Here is a 25327-nt window from a genome sequence, read left to right on the forward strand (position 1 = left end):
TGTGTTCGTTTCTTGTCAGATGTGCAATTTAGTGTACATCCGATTTGTATTTGATACATGGTCCCAATTTGCAAGAGGTATACATAAAAATGAACAATCAAAATTATACAATCTGTTTGACAGATAATACACATAAAACAACAAAAGGAACTAAACAACTTGAAAACAAATAGCAATTTTAAATTTGCGTTATTGCCTTTTTAATGTATTTTGATAAATTAACGCTGATGTTTTTATTGCCTAAACAACACAAATTATACAAAAATACATAAATACAAAATAGAAATTTAACATAAGTATGAGTGTTTATTGATTATATATTTCATATTCGTGAATAACACATTATTTGTAATATGCTTTCTACACCAGCAGTTTGTAAACATCAGTATTTTGGTTTTATTTTATACCATTTATAAATAGAAAATAAGCGCCTATGTGAATGATAAACTTTCATATTATAACAACACAGTAAAAAAGACAGCTATATCCCCCGCCGTGATCCTAACGACCTTCTAGAGGTGACCTTGTTCATCAGATGGCTTGAATGCCTGATATATGAGGAAGTCATTTACATACTGTTCAGGGTATAGGAGACGAACATTGAAAATACAGGCTAAATCATTCAACCTTAAGAATTGACCCTCAATTGAGTTGGCATGACTGGCCTTCTTCAATAAAGAAAAACATTTGGGCCAAGTTTCATATCGTTGAAAGGGTGTAGTGGCTACGATGCGGACACAGAAACAGATTCATTATATTGTAACATATGAGAATGGCTTTCACAATGAGTTGGCGTTACAGGCACACTTGTTCGGGATATTGTCACAATAACTTAAATAGTTTAGCCATGTTTAATGAAAATTAGTCTACAAGGATAGGAAATAATAGGACACACAATAGAAGATACAATAATCAAGTGTCACCTAGACCTTCAGCCAGTGTGACTGACGCATGGTTTGTTCAAACAATCTTTATCACCTGAACATTTTAGCCAAGTTTCTTAAGAATTCTTTAATGTGAATCAGACACATAAAGATGACCTAAAATAAGATCCAAGCGACTCGTGCCTTCTGGATATCGTAGGGATGACATAAAAATGTGTATCCTTTGTACCATGAACATCATTCAAGGGTATAAGGAGATCTGGTGCGGGCACAACAAAAATCAGGGTACAAAGTTGGACCTTAAAGAATGATATTGACATTGAGACGGCGTGATTGACTCATGCCTTGTGCACAAAATATTTAAATGACCTAATTATTTAAGCCAAGTTTCATGAAAATCTTTCAATGGCAATATGGGATATGGAGTAGACACGAAAGAGGAGGCTCACAACTTTACCCCTCACATTTGACGTTGACCTTGTGATGTCATAACTTATTTCAGCGTTATGCACCTTGCCTAAGTAACCTGACCATTTGAGGTAAGTATCATAAACATCCATCAACTGGTCTAGAAGAAACGACGCAAAATGTTTGATAGACGGACAGACGGAGGGCTTTTCTATGACCCTTCCTCCCGATTCGTGGCGATAATCAATTATTGGATTGCCCTTTTGACATATGATAGTAAGATATATATATACATAGCAATTCCTAAGCACATGTATGTAAAAAGTAATTGCTGAATTGTCAAAATTAAATAAGTTGTCAAACAATAATTATTAACATAACTTGTCGTATTTTGGTTTAAATGTTTCGTTCACTATGTACAATACTATACGTCTATAAAAATAATGCCCCTTTTTCGTTCATAAACGTACTGAAAAATAGTTTTTGACAGTTCAATTTGTTATATAAATACAATATATACCGTATTATAAATTTAAACAAAAGGCAATGTTCGTCCGTACATTGATGTAATTAATCATTAAATTCAATGTAAATTTGACCCATCCTTTGACATCTCTCGTTGCCAATACTTAAAGGGGCCTTTTCACGGATTGGTAAATTGACAAAATAAAGAAAAGTTGTTTCAGATTCTCGTTTTATTTATGATATTTGTGAGGAAATAGTGACACTGAACATTAGCCATGCTCTAAAATATCCATTATACGTATCTCTTGACGATTTCAAAACTTGAAAATTATGAAGCGTTGCAACGCGAAACGATCGAATAATTTGGAAAGTTCTGTTGTTGTCGTTATATTTTGTGAAACTACGAGGATTGTTTATATAGAGTAAAACATACATCTGCTCTTAGTATAAGCACGGATGGCCGAGTGGCTTAAGTGGAAGACTTTTAACTTCAGGACTCTAAGGGTCAGAGGTTCGAGCCCTGTTGCGGGTTACTTTTTCTCCTTTTTTCTATTGTATTCTTGTTGTTTTTTATTGGAGATTTTTAGGTCCAATGATTAAATTTATCAATATAAAATATTTAATGACAAACTTCAATACATGCAAAAATCTGTGAAAAGGCCCCTTTAAAGTCAACGTTTTAGCAAGAAGTCCACACATCTTGTTTACAGTTATGTACCACAAGGGGACACAATTTCACCAGTCTAAAGTAAAGTTAAAATAAATACTGGTGCAGGGCTTAAGTCCGTAACTGTCCTTAATCCGCCACCAAATCATAAAACGTCGATTATTGTTTTGTAAGTCATGACGACAGAAGAGTCAATTAATGTATGTGATCTTGATGTATGTTAACTTTTTAATCGATCAGTAAATTTATTGGAAATATCGGTCAAATACATTCAAAATGTGACGGACCCAGGCACTGCACCAGTATAGTTGCTTCATTCCTGAGACTGCTATATACCAAACAAATTACTATATCCTTCATTTAAATATCTCTAAGCTTATTTAAAATGTATGTATCTTGTTAGATAATATGTTTTATATCGCTCGCAGTACCCTGTAACTTGTGTATCCGCACCGTATCGACGAACTCACGTCTTGAGAGTCTAAAAAAAACAAAGGCAACATGTAAACTTCCTTCAAATGACATGGTAATGGAAAAATGACGAAACCTCTACGTTGTTTTAGGTGTCACTTAAAAATACAAAAGAATTATGTTCATATTACGTGCAATTCAAAGATACAAAGGTTACTTAATCGATGCATAACTAATTGTATCATTTAACAAACATGCAATTTACGCAACCAACAATATAAGTTGTGAAAAAACATTTACATTTTATTAAATTTCAAAATATATTACGCAATTTTTGTACTGTAAATATAATGCCGTTTTCGTCAAAGAAGCTTATAATAACGTTTGGACACGCATTACATTGTATCTAAGCATACAATCTCAGAAAAAAACACCATCAGTTTAATCTGTTTAAGCGTTGAATTCGTAGAAAAGTAAAAGACATTAAAGTAAGCATGTAAACTGATTTAATTCTTGTTCGTGCATTTAAAGTCTTAAGCGAAGTTACAGCTAATAATTATTTTTGGTTTACATAATGATAATGGTGATATGAATAGCGTTTAGCGTGATGCGGAAATTTTATAGCGACTCTTTCACGTATTGAAAAATCATATCTTAATATCTAATTATATTTTTAAAAAGTATATAATTAAACACGGTATCATCCCGACAGCAAACATAATAGCCTTGATATAACCACTATAATTAATTTAGGCCTAAATGGTAAAGGTATTCAAAGCGCGGCTGGATACTTTTGAACCAAGTTCTAGTCGTGCCCATCTCATTTAGATCAACATTCGCTCATGTATTTTCCGCTTTTAGGATCTGACGATAAGATGTGCAGTTTAGTTGACCTATCATTTAAGGTGTCTGTTTTAACCAAAATATCTCGCTATCTGCATGTGTTTGGCTTTATCCTTACCCAGTGAACAAACCAATATTTGTACATTGCTTCTCATACGCTGTTTTAGTTAGCAGATGGTATAGAAGCTGTATAGTATACTATAGATAATATAGATAGTTTATATACATGTATAATAGGTAGTATATCAAAGCGAGTAGATTAAATTGAGATGGGAGCGCTCAAGCATTCTTAGAGAAATTAAGGTAGTAATTGTCCACCAGTTTGTCTTTTATAAAGAAATATGTTAAGGTCATGTATAGAATATATGTTTTGTGACCTTTATCTACTAATCTAACAACTTTAAATGTGCAGTATAATCCCCGAAAGTATGCAATAGTTTTTAAGGACATTAACTTTAGCCTTTATATTTGCATTCACCAAAATGTGAAAAAAAATGCATTCAGTCAACAGCTGTATATTATTTGCAGGAAAAAGGTCGTAGTATGTTTTCACAGCTACGCAGAAAAACATTTTGCATCACACAAATATAAATCCACATGTCCGTACATTCCGACTTCCAAACAATTTAATGTGTTTAATAGATGAAACAACTACCCGTTTTTAAATAATCCTTCTTTTTTCGGCGTCGCCGATTGAGATTACTTTTTACATAGATTGTTTGCAATACTTTTTGCATGTACTGAATCGCCAATAAGAGTGTAATTACAGAGACATATACCCACGCAGCGTGTTTGCAGCTATACTCAATGGCAAATAACTCAGAATGTGTGGATTGCTAGGGATGAATTGTATATTGCACATTTTAATTTCATGGTGATGGCATAGTGAGGTTTCAACTTAATCGATTAAGTAATTTTGAAGAAGCTTTTTCTCACAAAGTTATTAAAATGTATTCGGATTGATTTACCGACCGACATTTCGGCCGACCAATAGAGAAATTGGAATGCTTCTCCTTCAAACTTTGCATGCGATGGTATAAATTTTAACACAGTAAAGCAACACTTGAGTAAAAATCATTAGGCATGTTTTTTGCACAATATCATTATTACCAACTGATATCATATGTTTAAGGCAATAGATCCAATACATGAAGGCACTTGATAATGAACGAAATATAGAACGTGTATATTTTCTCTTTTATCATCATATTTTAGGATAACTATTTTAAACTGGTCATAATTTTGCTATCCGTCTACATGTTGTATACAAAACTTTTTATACACCATTTTAAAGTCTTAAAGCATCGATTTCGTTTTTGTTTTCGATAATAAGTTATGTTTAAGAGATAAATTATATATTATATGCTACAATGTGTACATATTGTACCCATTTATAGCAAAAACTAATAAAAATACTTACTCTGCATTATTGATTAACATACACGATGTAAGCTGCAGTGGCTAATACTCCCTGCGCGAATTGTTGTCTCTTCTTACTTTGTAAACATATTCATTACCTTCTTCGAAGATAGTTGAAATTGTGCTATGTCGCCAACAACTTGTATACAACTTTTTGTCTAATTGTGATTCACTTTCCATGATTGTAAACTCGTTCTCTGCCATTTCGTGTACATAAATCGCTACTCACCAACCCTACAAGCTGGGAGTTATAGGCATTATCAAGTCCTCGATGTTGGCATTCTTAAGCAATTCTCCATGTTGTATTGTCATCAAATTTAAACTCAGTAATGTGAATCCCTCTAACGCCTTATATAGTCCGATGCAGTCAACCGGACATGTCAACCTGACATTTGACCTCTCAACTGTGTTGTTAACTACGTGTTCTGGTGATTGGTCTATTTGTATGTAGCGAGCATGAAGAAAAACCTTTACTTCGTGCTTGAAATGCGATAAACTGCATAATAAATAACGCAACCAGACCCAGGAACATCCTATATCTGTTAATTTGATATCTGAAACACTTGGCGGGAGACGATTTGAATTTGGATCAGAATTGTTCAGTACAGACAAAATATTATCTGATTTATCAAATTCATACGATTCTAATGATAATTGTTTTAACTTTTCACTGCCAAGAATTGATGTTTGAAGCACACAAACAGGACTTTTCATTAACAATGTTTCTAACTTCGGAAACAATGATAAATTCAAAATACTGCAGTTACATTTAACACTGAGATGTTTTAGATTTCTAAGTTCACAAAAAGTATTTGAACTCAAAGTAACTTTTTCATCAAGCTCCAATAATTCTAAATTATGACAACATGATAAGTCAAGGCTTTCACAATTGCAGCCCAATTTAAGACTCCGCAGTTCTGTAAAGATTTTCATGCTGGTCGTTAACAATGTCAATGAACCTATGATCTCTATGTCTTTTAAATTGCTACACAAAGTTACATCCAAGTCGATGCAGGTACAATACAAAACGAGGCGTTCCAAGCTTGTAAGATTGCCGAGATATCCAGGTATCAATATCAAGGATCCACGTAGTTCAAGTTCTCGTAACGAATGACACAGTGACACATCTAGACTGTCGCTGACAAAAGTACATAACTTAAGACAAGTTAAATTTTTAAGATTATGAAATGTATTTTGTGCGAATTTAAATAATCCTTTTATATCGATAAATTCAAGTAAAACACAAGCAGATAATATCAGTCCATTACAGTTGCAATCCAGTAAGTTGAGACTGCAGAGCTTGTGGTAGTTGCACAATGCCATTGGCTGTAGAGTATAGTTTTCGAGCTTCAAGTTTTTTAAAGCAGCACATGATGATAGGACGGCCTCTCCAGGGTCATTCGCAACTGCAATACATTTGTTCAATCAATTACCGATATATAATCATAATGTAGCATCACATCCTGTGGATGTGACTCAATTTACATCGAGCACAATATATTCGAACAAGATCATTTACTATCAGACCAACATATTGCACAAATTAAAAAACCAAAACATTATAACAAGTTCGCTGTTAACAGATTAAAGACAAAGAAATTATCAACAATGCAAACGGTGGTTGTGCATTAACTTATGTATACAGAACCGTAATGAACGTCATTAAATGGACATTGGCTAAAAGTAAATTTTGCTTGAAAGTCGCCTATTTTTGCATTTATATGGGACAAGAATCCGTCATTAACTTATATAGTTATATATAGAATAAACTATTAGTGACATTGACTTTGTCCTCCTCTGCCTCATATTTAATCCAAAATGAAATTTCCGCAGAAGGGGTCTTTATTTGCAGTTGCATGACAAAAGCTATATTTGTTCTCGGATTATTATGCAAATAACTTTATTTTATGTATGTAAAGTGATCTTTTTTTAATACACCCAATTTTAAATCCAAAAGGAGGCATTTATTTCAGATCAATGTAAAATTCCATTACAATATAACAATTTGATATCGATTATTGAATATAGACCATTATTTCTATATAAACTTACGGTATTATAAATTTTGACCCAACCTACGCATATGCAATTTAAAGCTAGGTTTCAAGATATAGTTTCCTCTACGAAGTGTTGGCTGAATTTCTCAGTTTGACATTCAGTTTGATCTTCACTTATCAAGTGGTAACTATTTTGCTATTCAATGCAAATTATCTGAGTATGAGTACAGATAACCATTTTAAACAATGTGATAGGCCAACTTGGTGTAACGCTGATCTTAAAAAGCAAATATACATGGTATAGGGCGAAACAATTGGTTTCCAACTATCTTATTGAGACAAAACGTTTAAGCGTGTATAAGCAACGCGGTCGTGATTGTGTTTGTAAGAAAGAAGCGAAATTGATAACAACGAGAAAGAGAAACGTTGCCTTAAATACATACGTAGATCAGATTCACGAAAAATGTATTTAACACCTGTTCGATGGATCTAAATATCATCGTCTATATAGGGATAATGCATGTTTTCGAGGGTATGATCATCTGCGGGCACTCAAAAAATCCGTTTTTGCCTGATAGCGCAGCACGAGGGCAGGAACGGATTTTGCGAGCGCCAGCAGGTAATCATGTCCGAGAAAATGTATATTTTCGCTATTATTGCATAAACAAATCACACATACCAAAATAAATTAAAATAACATTGAAATCAATAAGTCGTGTTCATTCGAAATCGACAAAATAATTCGATTATTTCATATGACGTCATGCAGTTCAAGGTTGTGTTTTACATATGCCTCACTCGATCATCATCAGAAATGACGAGGCTTTACCTTCATATAGGTAGTTTCGATTAAAAATGTCTTAAACAGTGGATTAATGCAAAGTTAAAATGCTGCCGCGCAAAGTAAGAAATGATGTATTATTTACTGGTCGTGACGGATAAATATATCGCCAGAATAAGTAATTAATTTCATTGATGTTAGGTCTATCTTATTTCTTTCCAACTAAATTTTCTAAAAATTAATTCTGCCAACATATTGTCACTGAAGTATTTCAAGCATACAGCAGGAATGTTGAAGGTACATAGACAGTTACATTTACAGCATAGTCTTTTGAAAAAGTTGATTAAATAACCTTTTACTTCATGACGTTGTCAATAAATAAAGCTGTTGTCAAGAGAGTGCTGATGGTATAATTTGAAAAGTGGATTGAAATATTCATCCCTGCATGCATGAGGAAACTGGTGCTTATTCAGTTCCCCATTTAGGCATGGAAAGTCGTCGAAGGCTTGAGTTGTTAACAAAGTTCATAATAACTTTATTGAATCCAATGAAAAATGGGAAGTAACCATTGACCAGTTTATGGACATGAAAACACATAACAGGGCTTGAACGGCACGTGAATCGTCTTGTTAAAACACGATATCTCCCGTTCAAGCCCTTTTTTGCAAAGTTTCTGCACCCCGCCAGAGGGCATAATAGATAGAGTTTATGCAATAATGTATGTTTTCAAACGAAAGAGGCATTAACATAACACAAACCCGTCATTCAATACATGTACATTTAACGATTTCAAACACAATACGTCAGAACAGTTTTTAAAACGTATCCGTAATCTTTATTTATGTATTTTGAAATGATTAAACGAAAAGAATTAATATATTATTCTGTTGTTTGATTTTTGTTTTACATTCTTATAATTACCTACACTTGTATTGCTTTACTTAAATCATAAATATACATTATATTCACGCTACAAATACTATCTTATACTTCTAGTACAATAATCAGAATTGCTTAAAATATTTCTTCGGATAGCCGAACTTTACCTCACTGCGAATATGTATCAATAATACGCTTGTATTTTCCCAAAGGCTTGAATTGATGATTATGCTAATACATTAACCATAAATAAATATACGTTTGAGTGTCTTTAACATCAATTCTTGCTATCTCGGATGCAGTCCTAGGCGATGAATGAATAAAATGTATATTATTTGAACATTTTATTAAAATGTCTCAATTAAATATCGAGAACCACCGTTTAAAAACTTTTAACATATCTTTTAAGCTAATGTGAAAACTTTTTTTTTTAATAAAATGGCCTCTTACTTTGACAACATTTAAACTAGACAAAATTTGTTTTATTGGTTTATATCTATATGGAAAATAAAAGTTTTAATGTTTAAAGATCCAATTGCCATAAACACTAAAAATAAACGAATACTTCCTAAAATAAAGTAACCCACCGAAAAAAAATAAAAAAAATAAATCAGTTTTCCTTATAGCAATAGTGTAAATGTCAATGATAGATGAGGTCTTCTAACATTGATTAAACGAGATACAACATGCTCGTTTTTATTCTTTGTGGGACAATGTAATCAATTTGAATTTCCCGCGACGATATCCGAACATTTACGAGCGAATGCGAGAAAGGCTTCGGACAGCGTCGGAAGCATCACGAATAATATTTATGTTATTAATGTGCGGAGTTCAAGCGAGGAAGTTCTGCTCTTAGCGATACGGCAAAAATAAAAAAGACAAGAGGGCGCGTAAAAATCAAAATTGTATGTGGGGCAATACATATCTGAATGAAACTGCGTGAAGGAAAATATGTTGTTTTACCATGATTTTGATTTTTAAGTTGCCCAATATGTATTTTAATAGCGCGCGGACCAAATAGAAAGCAATAGCGCTCCAAATAACGCAAACCGAACGAATCCGAGTCTTACTCAAGATCATTCGTAAAACAAAACAATATGGCATTGTGAAACAATTTTTAGATGCTAAAAATATGCAGAATGTTTGTATTTGAACGTTTTTACACCAATGTTACTTGTTTTAGGGTCTTTGTATTGTAATTAACATTCGTACGGCACGTTTTGTTGTTGGATTTTTTTTTATAGCATAATAGCATTGGGCATTGTTTATGGATCTTTAATGACATTCCTCAAGCTATTTCTGAAAAGTTACTTTAGTTAGTTTGATAAATTTCACACTACACTTAAGTTGTCCGGGAGATCCTAGTAATAAAATTTGTCAGTATTAATGAAATCACTTAAGCCGTTTATGAGAAACTACCTTTTTAACAAATTTTAACTTAGCCTATACGAAATAACCATTGCCGACGCAGGGGCGTGTTTAATAGATTGTCATTTATTTCACGTAAACCTTACTCCGTAAAGATATCTGGACTGACAGACAGACGTTTCAATGTAATATTCCTGCGTTGGGGGAGGGGGGGGGGGAGGGGGATACAATAGCTTTGTACTGTTGTTGGAGTAAAAAATTAAATGTATCGAATATTTAAAAAGTATAATGTTGTCTACCATTAAATGAATTATTATAAATTGGCAGATGTGATGTGCATTACGAGACGGTTTGTAACGTGCAAAAACGGATTCCATATTGCAAGATCAATATTGTATTTTAAGGGTAAGAATCAACTTTAACACCTAATGTTAACATAACATTTCTTAAGTATTAGATGCTATAGCGTCTAAAACCTTTTTTCTTTACTTTTACATTCAAATGATCTATTTGAATTTTGAGAAGCACTGAATACATCTTTTTCGGTAGATACAAAAGTTTTCCGCTTTGTGGCAAAATGTGATACACAGGATAGACCTGGTGACGTATTCTAGAAAAATACCTTATGGTCAACGGCAGGACTAAAGGCCAAGCGTCTCAGACCATATTATTGTCATACTATCTGGGATGGTCACATATGATAGAAATCAACCCATACAATATGCATGCAATAGCAGGGTTCTGTATTGTGGGCGTAAAATACAATATAATGTTTTTAAATTAAAAAAACATAAACATATATTAACTTGCTTGGTCGTGTACCTTTTAGTTGATTGTTTAAAAATTGTGTCATGTGTAGCTCAAAAGAATTGCTGTAACAGTGACATGTTGGTCATTTTTGTCGACATAAGTGTAGCTTTCATGAAATCTTTAAATGTGGGGAAAACATTTTGCTGCAGAAACATGCGTTATTTTATCATAGTTTGACACACATCTACTTTGGAAGTTGATTTAAAGTTGCAATTTTATAAATTAGTATAGATTACAATAAAAACCAACACATCAGTCACCGTGTCGTAGTGGATATTGTGTCGCTATATACTTGTTGACACAGCCGTGCGCTAATTTCAGAACGATATATACTCTTTTCGTTATCACGAGCTAGTGTAAAATCGCGGGTACAGAAGTCGGCTACAACGTGCAATATTCCAATTGCACACTTGAAATTATTTGATATTTAATCCATCGAATTGCATCGTTCGTCATGTAGGAAAAAAGAGATATGTTTACAACACAAATAACAATAAAAACAATTATATGCGCAAACCACTAAATATTTGTAATACGGTCTTAGTCATTTTTTATTGTAAGCATGTGTTTGTGAATATGAACCCTGACTTAAAAGTTTTATTCCTAGTACCGTTGGATGATTTTGTCTGAAGGATTACACAAACATTATTCTTTTTTATTTAAGCAACAAAGAAAACATTGTTGAAACTCAGGGTATATATGCCGTTATCACTACATTATGACAAAAGTTCGTGTTCATACATTAATATGAACCACACTAACGACCCATGCAATTACACTTCTTTTAAAAAAAATCTCAGATAGAGCCTAGAAAGCAATGATCATTTGATCGCTTATCGGTAAATATGACAAAAGCGAACGGAAATATTACAAAACGAACACCTTATACATGTGACTGTGTTACTAATGTGTTGTTTCAATGGTGGAATAGCCATGCTGAACTTGAAGACATATTGCTAACCTAATGTTAAACTGTTAATCAGTAAGCATAACGTATTAAAGTAAACGTGGGTTCCGATGCAAAGTAAATAAAAACGAGAATTGTGAAACATAACTTATAGCTATCAAAAATACAAGTAATACTATTTCAAGATAACAAGAGTAAATGAATAATACAAGAACAAAACGTCGTAATTATCTATTAAGTATTATATACTAATCTTTCAACTTTTGGTCAAGATAAAAGTTGGCGATTATTGTACCCGAACTATATATAGTGAGTCTATATCAGCAGACCACGAGTGTCTGAATTGTATATGCTATATATAACTGATTTTAGAAATAAATCGTTTACTGAATACTGTTATTCTTAATTCATTTAAACTAAATGAGTTATAAACAATCCACCATATGCAAAGTTGCGTGGTTACAAAACATTTAATTTGTAACTACAATTTTAGAACTATTTAATTTTTGCAATTATGGTAGTGTTCAACGTCATATCTGTTAAATTATAAATAAGTACATATGTACCTTCATTTTTAATACGCTCGTCCAGATCTTTCATTTCCTCTTCTGAAGGAGTGTTATTGTTTTCTAACAGCTGATAAACAGATACATATGTTAGTGAATACAAACTTAAAACAGTGATTATGGTTCATTCATTCACTATCATTCAAAATAACAAAAGACATTAGATATATTTGATGGGTTTTAATGCCGAATTCTAACTGGACGAACACAACCAAATTTTATGTCGATCTAGCATGAATAAATGCTTCACAACACATTTGAGTATGAAACCGTCTTTTTGCGTTTTGTACAGTTATTGGATTGCATGGGGAGCGCTAGCTAGCTTAATTTCGCTAACTTGAGTTCGATTGGTAGTAATGTGAAACACAAAGATGCGCAGTATTTTCAGACTTAATTCAATGCAATATCTTTAGAGTAATAAACAGCGGTCTGTACAATGCGGCGATATACTTGTAAGACATACCAATTTAAAAAAGTCGATAGGCAAGTTCAAGGTGTTGTCCGAGTATACATATATCACAGTATTGTACACAATGCTGTTGAATCATATTTTTATTGTATACTGTTCACATTCTTTTAGGGATTAGCATTATTCACGTTTAATTTATATAACAACGATAAGTCTGCGAAAAAGCGCGAGCATTCATGTAAATAAATAAACAAGTGTTCCGCGGTCGGAGACATATGTCCCTCCAATCAGGGTTTGAACTAGTGACCCCAATTTATATAGGGGTCATCTACTGCCCAAGGCCAATGCAGATGTGAAGTTTCAAGCCAATCGATCAATTCGTTGACGAGTTATTGATCGGAAGCGATTTTCACACTTAGCAAGATAGTGACCTTGACCTTTGACCTAGTGACCCCAATTTCAATATGGGTCATCTACTGTCCAAGGCCAATACACATGTGAAGTATGAAGCCAATCGGTAAATTGGTTCACGAGTTAGTGATCGGAAACGATGTTCACACTTAGTGTGATAGTAACCTTGACATTTGACCTAGTGACCCCAATTTCAATAGGGGTCATCTAATGTCCTAGGCCAATGCACATGTGAAGTATCATGCCTATAGGTCAATTTGTTGACGAGTTATGTATCGGCAACGAACTAGTCTACCGACAGCTCTACCAACAGACAGACAAACTGACTTCTAGCAAAACAATATACACCTTCTTCTTCGAAGAAGGACATTCGAAGAAGGGCATAAATATTGACGTAGTGTGTGCAAAGTTAGATGTAAACATATTCTTTCTCGAGAAAGATGCCCTCACAGATTATTTAGAACATTTTTTAAAGCATATTTAAACATAAGTCTTATAATTTCACCTTTTTTTCGCAGATCTGCAATATGTCTATTTTTCAATGTTTAATAATACTATTGGAAAACTGACAGGCCTTAAGTCAACGGCAACTTTTTGCATAACTACAGGGCTGCGAGGTGTGTTAAGGAACTTAAATAATTTTACGACCCCTTTCTGCACAATTATTTTTAACTGGAACAATTATTCTGACAATAAGTTGTATTTCATGTACAATGTAGTAACATTAGAAAAATATATCTGTTCCCTTCATCTTACGATATACTTTTTGACAATAGGATTAATATTTTAGTATTTAATCATACAGGCATTCATTAAGGTGAATACATACCAAGTTTTGTAAGTAAACTAACCAGTTTATGAGCAGATTATCTCGAGAAAAATGGCTCATGACAATACAATAAAGAACGACGACTTCGAAAGACGATTGATACTGACTAACCAGAATTACTCCTTCTCGAGCAGTCCCTGCCAAGTTTTGCGGATAGTCAATCGATTTATACAATTTTCTTCCTTTTAAATAGTTTGCATGCATACGTAAATTTGTCTTCCATCGAATCGCACCATTTAGTATTAATGGTTGTAATATTACAGAACTAGAGATTTGTCAAAGACGTGACGTATACCCCCACGTACCGCATTGACACAGACTATTTTGCATGCTGTCTTCACAAAACAAGAGACTCTAATTTATCTTTAACATGACACGCCGTCCAATCACTGTGAAAAAAATTAATGTACAGATTCATTTCAAAATCTCACAATGAATGACATAGTTATGGCCCGGACCAGCTCATTCATGGCTATTTGTTACCTTTGAACATAAAGTGTGACCTTGACCTTGGAGATATCGACGTAATTCTTTTGAGTGACACACCTTCCAATGATGGTTAACAAATGTACCAAATGATTTTAAAATCTTAAAATGAATGACATAGTTATGGCCCGGACAAGCATATTAACGGCCATTTTTGATCTTTGAACTCAAAGTGTGACCTTGACCTTGGAGATATCGACGTAATTCTTTCGCGCAACACACCGTCCAATGATGGGGAACACATTTACCAAATGATTTTGAAATCTCACAATGAATGACAAAGTTATGGCCCGGACAAGCATTTGACCTTTGAACTCCCAGTGTAACCTTGATCTTGGAGATATCGACGTACTTTTTTCGCAAGACACACCGTCCTATAATGGTGAACAAATGCACCAAGTCATTTTAAAATCTAACAATAAATGACATAGTTATGGTCCGGACAAACTTTCAGTTTGGAACGCACTCAGTGACCCCGTGACCTAGTTTTTGACCCGGCATGACCCATATTCAATCTGTGCCTAGACATCATCAAGACCAAGTTTGATGAAGATCTGATGAAATTTCGGAACAGACCGACAGACCGACAAAGTGACTCCTATATAGCCCCCATTGCCAATGGTAATGGGTGTATAATTACCCAAATAAGTCATTTAATCAAAATTATAACTAAAGCTTATGGATGCACCCCACGCGTTTGTAAAGTACTTGGAACAACTTTAAGAGTTCGAGAAATACTACTCTATAGTTGCATAACATTACGTAAATTGGGAAATAAAATGAAACTTCTAATAATAACTAATTTAGTTCAATTATGATTTTGATGAACTCAACAAGCAGGTTACATGATCTACTGCATAATGAAAGGGCATGCCTTCCCGTATCACCATTTTTTTTTATCGGGAGCATACTATATCAATTGCTACGAGTACGTGTAGTACTCCATAATTGTCATTACGAGTTAATTAAAAAAAAGTTGTATACCTCTTTAAGTTTGTCAGCTGTTGTTTTTGCGTCCACATTTCCAGCTGCACAAGCTGGTTCATTAAGTAAATTGATCAATGTTGAGACAAACTCCTTGAGAACATCATCTGTGACATTGCCTTTTGATGAATGACGAAGATCATTACCAATGCTACGTGCCTGTTAAGGAAATTTATTTTTTGAATATGTGAACTGAGCTAACAGCGCAATAATTATAAAGATCTGAGGAATATACATTAACGTTATTCTGCGTAAGTATATTTCAGTAACGTATCTCAAGTTAAAATCGTCAACTTTATTAGAATTTGAATCTTTTTTGTGACGCTTTACGATACAATATTTATTCGAAAACGTCATTAATAAGTTCTTAACCTTTTGCTTCGTTGTTAAATATCCTTTGGGTTATCTCATAAATATAATACACAAATGTATATTGTATAAGAACTTCTAACGCATTATGCTTATCTCTACAAAATGGCAGTTTGTATTTTAGTCCAATAATTATGTTTATGTGGAAAATATAATGTCAGTGTCACTTAATTGCAGATTCAATTAACGTGTAGTCGAATAATAGTTAATTATGCATAAAAATAGTAAATAGCCTTCTATAAGGCTCTTCTGTTATATGGATGAAACATAATTATATATATACTACAAGAAAACGCATTGAAACGTTCAAATAGTTTAACAGGTTGTTTTGTAATTATTTGTCTTATCGTTTCTATACACACGGTAGCTGCTGATGGCTCGTTAGTACGTTCAAGTATGGTCGTTTATAATGTACAATAAAGTATATATTTCATTCGCAATAAGTGTTTTTGAACTTAAAAAAAACACGCTTTTCTTTTCAACGAATAGTTTTATGTGAAAATAAAGGTATTTCCCCAATTAGTAGTGAGCTCCTTTAGATATTTTCCCGTCTTTTTGAATCTGCCTTGGCCCCCTTATTTTGTGAAAAACAGTCGGGAGCTGTTCAAAATTTTGAAGAAAACAAAGAATCGCAAACTATTTTAAATTGTGAAACTTTGAGTCGCGAACTTCTTTAAATTGTGAAATTTTGAGTCGCAAACTTGTCAAATTTGTGGAAAACGGCCATTCTCTAAGAGGTAAAAAAAGCCCTGTGGAATGTATTGGATGTTTATCGGTGGGCTGGTACAATATGTCGAAAGAAGGTGGTTCTTACCTTTGTCAAAATACATGACCGATCTGCAACTTTGAACGAGGACCACATTTTTTCTAAATCTGTGCACGTTAATAAAACACACATGATCCCATTGAAGTCAGTTTCCTCAATAGAATTGCTTTTACTATAGCCTTCCGAAGGCAAAAAACATTTCATTATTTCAAAGTGGTTATGCCCCCATTGTTCAGCAGATGTATACAACCAGGATGGGTTGCCATACCTATGCATATATTTAATGTCTTTTTTAATCCAATTACAGGTTCCACTTGGGCAAGGTCGAGTTTGTTTGTTTGGATCATCATGCAACGATTTGCAACCGTTTCTTCCCCTCTTTTTGCAAATATTTGGCGTGCATTCCAACACGTTTCCGGTTAAACATTTGTTACATATTCCCCACTTTTGAATTATTTTACCATGAATTTTTTTGAATTGTTTTTCAACACAAGTCCTTAAAACAGGCGTAAATAAAAAAATAGCATCCCATGCTTTATAAAAATTTGTGCAGCTGGTATTTTCTTTGATGTGTTTATTAGCCATACGGTCTGCCCTGTTAGTAGCTCTGCAATCACTCGCTGGTGGTTGGTCAGGATCCTGAAGAAATAATTGTACGCAATAAATATAAATAATGGACTATACAGAATACAGGAACAACACTCTTACAAGCAATTTGAACTAAGGTTTATATCTACATATTGTTAACGTGATATTTTCAATTCGCTTGTTGTGTTTGTTTGTTTAAGTTTCTTCGTCTTAAACGAGGCTTTTTCTCTGTTAGACCTCAACGGTCAGTTTATCTATTCACACATTGCATTGAAAATCTATCCCAGATGTTTACATGAACCAGTAAGTGCACATAACTATGACAGATACATTGAAGCTGCCCAACTTAAATACGAGGATGCCGACAATGTCCATAGAAATGCTTTAAAACAAAGCCCGCACACGGTATTTATTCGGACTGGGAATCGATCTCAAAGTCTGCTAACTAACAATACAACGCTCCCAAGCTCCGTGTTTTTGCATCAGATTCTAAAGTGAGTAGTTCACATTTCACAGAGGTATTCTTTAAAGTAAACCAAGTTCCTACGGCGTTATTGTACAATTTAAATAGTGATCCTACTTTGTGTATCAACTTGTTTTTTGTTCCTGCACAGCACTAAAGTTACAAAGACTTTCGTACTTTAATATTCGATGCAAAACGACATTTAAAATCTTCCGCATGTACACTTATTTGATGGAGTTTTGATGTTTAAATAGTGAAAGTTTCAATTTAGAATATATTTTGACGTATGAGTAAGCGGCGTGATAGTAAAATATTGATGTTATATACGATATTGCCAACCCTCCCCCCACCAGCTCTTTTAAACGGAATGGAACCCTTTTCGAAGTCGGACCATGCTCAAATGCCTGTATATAGAATACAAAGGAAACTGCCTTGCCCCTTGCATCATTGTTTTTCAACGGACTAGAACCATCTTCAAACTCGGTCCGTATAATGTTAGAACTAATGGGTCGGTCGAGCAAGAGATGATTAAGAAAATGTGAGTTCTAGAGTGTTCAAAAGGTTTAACTATAGATCTATATTGAAAACTGTTTAACCCCTTGGAAGCTATGTTAAGCGACGGAACGAAACAACTTTCGAACTAGGCTGAGATATCATAAGAAAAATGTTCTGAGTAGCTATCATGATGATTGGGGTAGACATGTGACTTCTAAAATGTTCACATGGATTTACTATAGCTAAATAAAGAAAAGTGCCCCGCGTCCTGGCGGCAATACTATCTAATGGACCGGAACGATTTCGGACTCGGCAGAGATGTTATTAAATCACATGTTTTGAGCAGATTTCATGATGATTGCGTTGAAAATGTACTCTTAGAGTGTTGACACGAATTTTTGCTAAAGCCATAGTGGGAATAACCCACCCCTTGGGGGACATTTCTTTAACGGACAATAACCTTTTTCCAAATTAGAATGTGTTCTAATAAAGAAAAATACAGAGCCAGTTTCATGACGATTGCGCAAAATGTGCCTTTTAGAATTGTTTAAGCTTTTTCGTTAATTTGACCTAATTACCAATACTTTGAACAAACGTAATACAGTGTCGAACTCGGCCAATAGTGAGGCAAAGATTCATGAAGATTGTGCAATATGTGTGGCCTTTCGAGTATACGGGCGACGGACGTCGCACGACGCACTAACAATAGAGGTCAAATGGTTATCACAAAAGCTCACTATAAGAACCTCGTGCTCAAGAGAGCAGCTAAAAACGCATCCTCAGTGTAAGATACGCCAATGAAGACGTATGGCGTATTTAAACAGTGTACAATGTATAGTCCCAATGTATGGAAACTCTATAGTTAATGAACTTATGATCGAACATTGATGCGTATGAAGAAGCACATTTTATCGCGCCATATTTTTAAAATGATTAACTAGTTATTTTAAGTATGTTCGAATGTAAAATGCGAGTTTTACTCACGGCTACATTTAAGGAGAAAATATAAGTTCCGTAATTTTTTATAATTTTTACACCTTTTCATAAACAAAACTAAAGAAATATTCAAGTTTATATTGGTATTTGTCAAAAATAACTTAAATGACATGAGGGCAATCGTTTGCCCATCGTTCAAAGAAGTTATGATCTACTTTTACCTCTTTTGAAATATAAAATGTTACATTATAGGTACATCGAAAATATTACCAATTTGTTTCGTTATACGGTAAAATCTTGACTGGACTTATATCGTTGTCCTACCGAACGGTACAGTCCCGTAATTGTGTTGTAATCTGCGAAAGAAGAAACGATCACCAATTAATGTCATTAGACAATTTCTTTATGCTATAAAAAAGGGTAAATTAATGATTTTTAACTTCATAAGTAAATCATATGGTGGCATTTTTTGCGACTATCGATACTGCGTGATATTGCAGCATACAGTAAACATATTTTTTATTTTATTGTTTCTTTGCAATAACTCTTTTTGTTCTTCCAGAAAACGTCAAATTGTAACTTTACATCAATAATAATTCTCTCGAATCGGGCATCGACCTTGCAGGGTTCTGATTCGAGCCGGCATGCACAAAATGTTAATGTCACCACCTGTAAATAAACCAAACACCATTTATAATTGTTTATGGCGGTAGCCACACACAAATGAAAGGATATTAGGTATGACCTAAGTTTCACTATATTTTTTGCTTTCAAACTTGTTGTGCAATTTTCCTGCGAATGCGATAACTGAGAACACTGCATGCCTTGCTGTGAAACTTTCTTGACACATGCTAGCAGTGAGCAAATACAGTTTCATGGGTAAAACTGCAATCATCACCCGAAAGGGCAATCGACACTAAATTTCCAAGTTAAAATTTGTCTACCTATCCTATTCAATACCCGCGCGACATTGCAGCTTTCCCCCACATTTTATGTAAGTGCGAGACATCTGATCTATGACAATGGAAACATTGATTTAATTGCATTTTGTCACAAAAGCAGTATTGATTAAATAAAGTGAGACATTGTACAGAAAGATACCACGTTCAGTTTGCACAGTAAGAGCTCTTTAAACGCATTCGTGGAATCCCTCATATAAGTAGACCATCACCGAAGTTTAGAAAACTGCTCACAGTATATTACGTTCTTCTGAGTAATCGTGTTACTTTGGAATCATAACATACCAAGGCATGGTGCTAATAAACCCAGGTAAGCAAGAAAAAATAACTTGCATGATTGTTACCAGTGGTCATAAACCGGTGAACAATATGGTGAATACTATCACGGCCGCTAGAACTGTAATGTCCAGGTGGACTGGTTCGGAGCTTTTAAGCACATGTTTCTGACTCGATTCCCACACCAGATGGCGTCTGATCTTCTAAAGACAGTTTACCTGAAGCAAAAACGTTACAAATCATCAGATTGACCAACCAACAATCAAATGTCTTTAAAAAGATGCAAAGTCACTTGACCTAGCGACCTGAAAATCAAAAGGGAATCATCTGCGAGTCATGATCAATCTACCTATGAAGTTCCATGATCCTAGGCATAAGCGTTCTTGAGTTATCATCCGGAAACCATTTTACTATTTCGGGTCACCGTGACCTTGACCTTTGTGACCTTTGACCTAGTGACCTATTAATCAATAGGGGTCATCTGCGAGTCATGATCAATGTACCTATGAAATTTCATGATCCTAGGCATAACCGTTTTTGAGTTATCATCCGGAAACCATTTTACTATTTCGGGTCACCGTGACCTTGACCTTGACCTAGTTACCTCAAAATCAATAGAGGTCATCTTCGAGTCATGATCAATGCACCTATAGAGTTTCATGACCCTAGGCATAAGCGTTCTTGAGTTATCATCCGCAAACCATTTTACTATTTCGGGTCACCGTGACCTTGCCCTTTGACCGTGTGACCTGAAAATCAATAGAGGTTATCTGCAAGTCATGATCAATGTACCTATGAAGTTTCATGATCCTAGGCATAAGCGTTCTTGAGTTATCATCCAGAAACCATTTTACTATTTCGGGTCACCGTGACCTTGTCCTTTGACCTAGTGACCTCAAAATCAATAGGGGTCATCTGAGAATCATGATCAATGTACCTATGAAGTTTCATAATCTTAGGCATAACCGTTTTTGAGTCATCATCCGGAAATCATTTTACTATTTCGGGTCACCGTGACCTTGACCATTGACCTAGTGACCTCAAAATCAATAGGGGTCATCTGCGAGTCATGATCAATGTACCTATGAAGTTTCATGATCCTAGGCCTAAGCTTTCTTGAGTTATCATCCGGAATCTTGTGGACGGACGGACATACGGACGGGCCGATATGTGCAAAACAATATACCCCCTCTTCTTCGAAGGGGGGCATAAAAAACAACAAGAATAAAATTAAAGAATTACAAAAAAGTACTTTTCAACATGGCTCGAACCACTGACCATTGGAGTTAAAGTCTATAACATGTTTATTTTATGCTTTATATAAGCTATCCTCGTAATGCCACAAAATATGGTGATAACAACAGCACTTTCTAAATTTTTCAGTCGTTAAGCGCTTGTAACGCTTTACAATTTTCAGGTTTTTAAATTGTCCAACGATGCATATAATTGAGCATAGTAAATATTCAAAAGTACTGTTTCGTTGCAAATATCATAACTACTTTCTCATCTTAATACAACCGCAAGGCTAAAAGGTTTTTAATATTTAACATCATAATGTGGTCTCCTACTTAGTGTTTTCAAACCAACGCCCAATGGGTTACAGTTGGCCACTCAACAGTGTGTCAACAGTAATATTATATAGACTTCTACAGAAAAGTAAGGATAAGACCCTCAGTTGCGAATAAAGGTTTGTAAGATCGAATAGTGGTCCTCTATTACGTTTGTTCAAATTATGTTCATTTAGCAAACAAAAAGCATGAAATCAGGAGGATCAAGTATTACAAAACTGACGTAATGGTTTCTTAAGTGATCGTTTCAGTATGCTCATGTTTTTTGTTCATTTATCAAACCAGGTTCGTGTTTACAGTACGCCTGATAACAATATCAAGAAATGACAAATGATTCCAAATGCAAACTTAAAATTGAATTTACACAATTTAATAAAATACATGAACAAATAATTTTATTTTAAAATTATATGATGAAACCAAGCATGGCAATGTTTGACCCCGTACAGGATTTAAAAAATGTAGACAACCACTTAACGTTTTAATATACATAATTTATTGGTGTGATACCGGGATTAACCTGTTTTGACCCCAGAAACATTATCTCAACACACACCGTTGAGGATCAGCTATATAATGTATTTTATTCAATATCCAAACAATCGGCCAACCAAGTTTAAAACATCCAAAGCTTTGGATTGACTATTTCAATGGGTTCATCCAAAATGATATCATTTTATGTTAAAAGTCGGTAGTTTGTTATAAAAGTAGTAGAACAAGCATTACTCTTCTGCTAGAGTTTCTGGAGTTCCATCGTTTGCTTTATTGAAAAAAAGATTTGTTTTGTGTTTGCATAATAATTTTATATAAAAACATTTCACAATCTGACGCGGAAATTTTTTGACCGCAGATCATGACTTGAAAAAACTTTCAAGATGACCACTATGAAACGAAATGTATACTCTAAGAATTGTTGTGGCAGAGAATACATTTGATAAAGTTCTTTTTACAACATGTTTTGACTCAAGGGGCTTGATTTGAATAAACTGTGATTGTAACGACATTCTGAGGTAACAAACCAAGTATCGAAGCCTTTTGGCTAGTGGTTTTTAGATGAGTATTGTTTTACTATAAAACGGAATATACATAATACGGTTCCTGGGTTTTTGCTACAATTTTATTCACGTCAGGGGCATACTTCAACAACAACTTTTGTGGAGGAACACTATATGCCTGGTCATAAATAAATGAAAGCATAGGTGTGGTAGAAGCTTTTTTCCAACGATACTCTATATACAACTATTAGGGAATGATTTGAACAAATTTGGTAGAGGACCACTTAACGCCGTTACAACCATAAACCAAATTTCTGTGTATTGTGGTTTCAGAGAAGAATTTAAACGGTCTTTAATGACGGATTAAAATAATTTTAACGATCCTGGTAGAGTCCAACCCTAGGACCAGATGTATCAAAGTTATGACACGTTTCGTTCAATATTCTTTAAAAAATTAAATTATTAAATAAATAACAAACACGAGATTTGTGAAGTCTCAATGTAATATAATAATTCGATTTAGTTTAGATAAGTTGCGGTCAATATTATTTTCAGAAGTTGTTACCAAGCGACCGTTCCACAATTCTGATGCAGGTCAGAATCCCAATAATCATGCTTTTCACAGTTGTATTTGAAATTATCATTTACTGTTTATTATTATAATATATGCCTACGTAAGTATATGATTGTATTTGCAATTAAGTTGGCTGTTAAATTAAGCACAAACCGGTCATGCATTATTCACAGATTTGTTTTATTAGTTTTCATTGACACTTATTTAACACGATAACTGGCAAACATCGATCTGGTGAATCGTCTATTGTGAGTTTGGAATTCCAAAGTCGTTAAACTCGGTAACACTCGACGTGGAGTGACTTTTAAAAAATCCCAAACTAAACAAATACTCTGATTAACAACCTCCACAATCTAAATATAGATGGCGTTTATAGTATTTATATTAATAATCAATTGTTTTACATACATACGTGGTTAATTGCTTATACTTACTTTATGTATTTTAACAAAATCAAGAAACAATATGCATACATTATGCATACAGGGCAACAACACGATGCAGTAACATACGACAAGTTTAAATAATACAATGCACATTTGCTTTTTTTATCCTCGGCCACTTGAATATGTTCGTACCTAAAACTTTAAAAAACGGTTAGCGTGTTACCTAGAGAGTATACTGGTGAAAGTCAACAGATTTATAAGCTTAACATACCTCTACTTTGTGTATTATTTCCGAAGAACAGCACAACAATTCTTCGTTTGATTGAGTAACATTTTACAATTTACCGCTGGATTGTCTATTTTTACCAGCATACGGGATCCTGGTATTTGGTGTAGTCAATTTGGCAAAGCCTCTCAAAACTTGTATGTCAAACTTGACAATACATATCGAGTATTCAAAATGCATTGACATGCTGTAATAATTTTTAACAGTTTTCTATCAAACTAGCTTGGGTTCCCATGTAGTGCTGCGCTTTATAAACTGTTAAACGTTTATTGAAATTTCAATGTGTTTAAGCTTCGTTTGCAGCAGTTTCATATCTGAAATAATTGTACGTGAAGAGTTTTAGTTGCGAGTTTTGGAACAACTATGGCCCTTCGTCTTTTTTCCCGCTGTGGAATATACATAGGATGTGTCAGTGTTTTCAAACATGTGTCGTGGGAGCATCAGTGTCTTCGACACACTTCTAGACGTTATAGATTGATGGTCGCCATTATTTAAATAATTTATAGTAAACATATAAGTCATTTATACACAATATTTACATTTTGTAAGGACACCTTCATTACAATTAAACACTTTTCAATCAAAGTGCAAATACAAACCAAGGAACGACGCGCACGTGTTAGAGGCAATTACTCCTAAATATCAGCCACACAAGTCCTACAGACCCCTCCCTAACACTATATATGCGTGATCAGCGTTTGTCGTCCGTCATGCGTCGATCGTCAAAACAGTTTACCTCTTGAATAGTCTGAATGCCTCGATTATTGACCAGTCTTTTTCCCAATCGATTAAGTAAAATACTAGGTCACGTGGTGTCAATAAACAAGTTATCTTAGTTAAAGTGATATTATGCGCATTTTTCACTGTTGAATTGAGCTGAAAAGAATCGACTGGTCAAAAGAGTTAATTAAAATGTGGTAACTGACCAATTATCTGCAAATCATCTTGCTAAGAGTTGTTTATAAAAAAATATATTATATTCGATATTTTACATGACTGTACAGTCCTCTAAGCCGAGCGGAAATGTCTTTTTATTAGGATCGGAGTTAGTGTTCGTGTGTCGTATGAATGAATCTGCACTTAAACTAAATTTAGAATCACATCGTACATCGAATCATTTCTGTCGTCAGTTGTCAAAACGA

At 34.2% G+C, this 25327-nt stretch overlaps 1 protein-coding gene across 1 annotated transcript; it reads right to left on the reverse strand.

The window, feature by feature from the left end:
* Window positions 1-202: 202 nt before the first annotated feature.
* LOC127838628 (uncharacterized) lies at window positions 203-24287 on the reverse strand. The gene is made up of 9 exons (XM_052366479.1): window positions 24171-24287; window positions 20445-20594; window positions 19727-19810; window positions 19412-19497; window positions 16708-17298; window positions 15525-15683; window positions 12406-12475; window positions 5099-6503; window positions 203-2905 (listed from the first exon to the last, which is right to left on the reverse strand). Exons 5-8 carry the CDS (start codon window positions 17242-17244, stop codon window positions 5332-5334), a joined length of 1938 nt encoding a protein of 645 aa, XP_052222439.1. The 5' UTR covers window positions 17245-17298; window positions 19412-19497; window positions 19727-19810; window positions 20445-20594; window positions 24171-24287; the 3' UTR covers window positions 203-2905; window positions 5099-5331.
* Between the last annotated feature and the right edge of the window lie 1040 nt (window positions 24288-25327).

The sequence above is a fragment of the Dreissena polymorpha genome, chromosome 7 (genome assembly GCF_020536995.1).
Source record: "Dreissena polymorpha isolate Duluth1 chromosome 7, UMN_Dpol_1.0, whole genome shotgun sequence".
NCBI lineage: Eukaryota > Metazoa > Mollusca > Bivalvia > Myida > Dreissenidae > Dreissena > Dreissena polymorpha.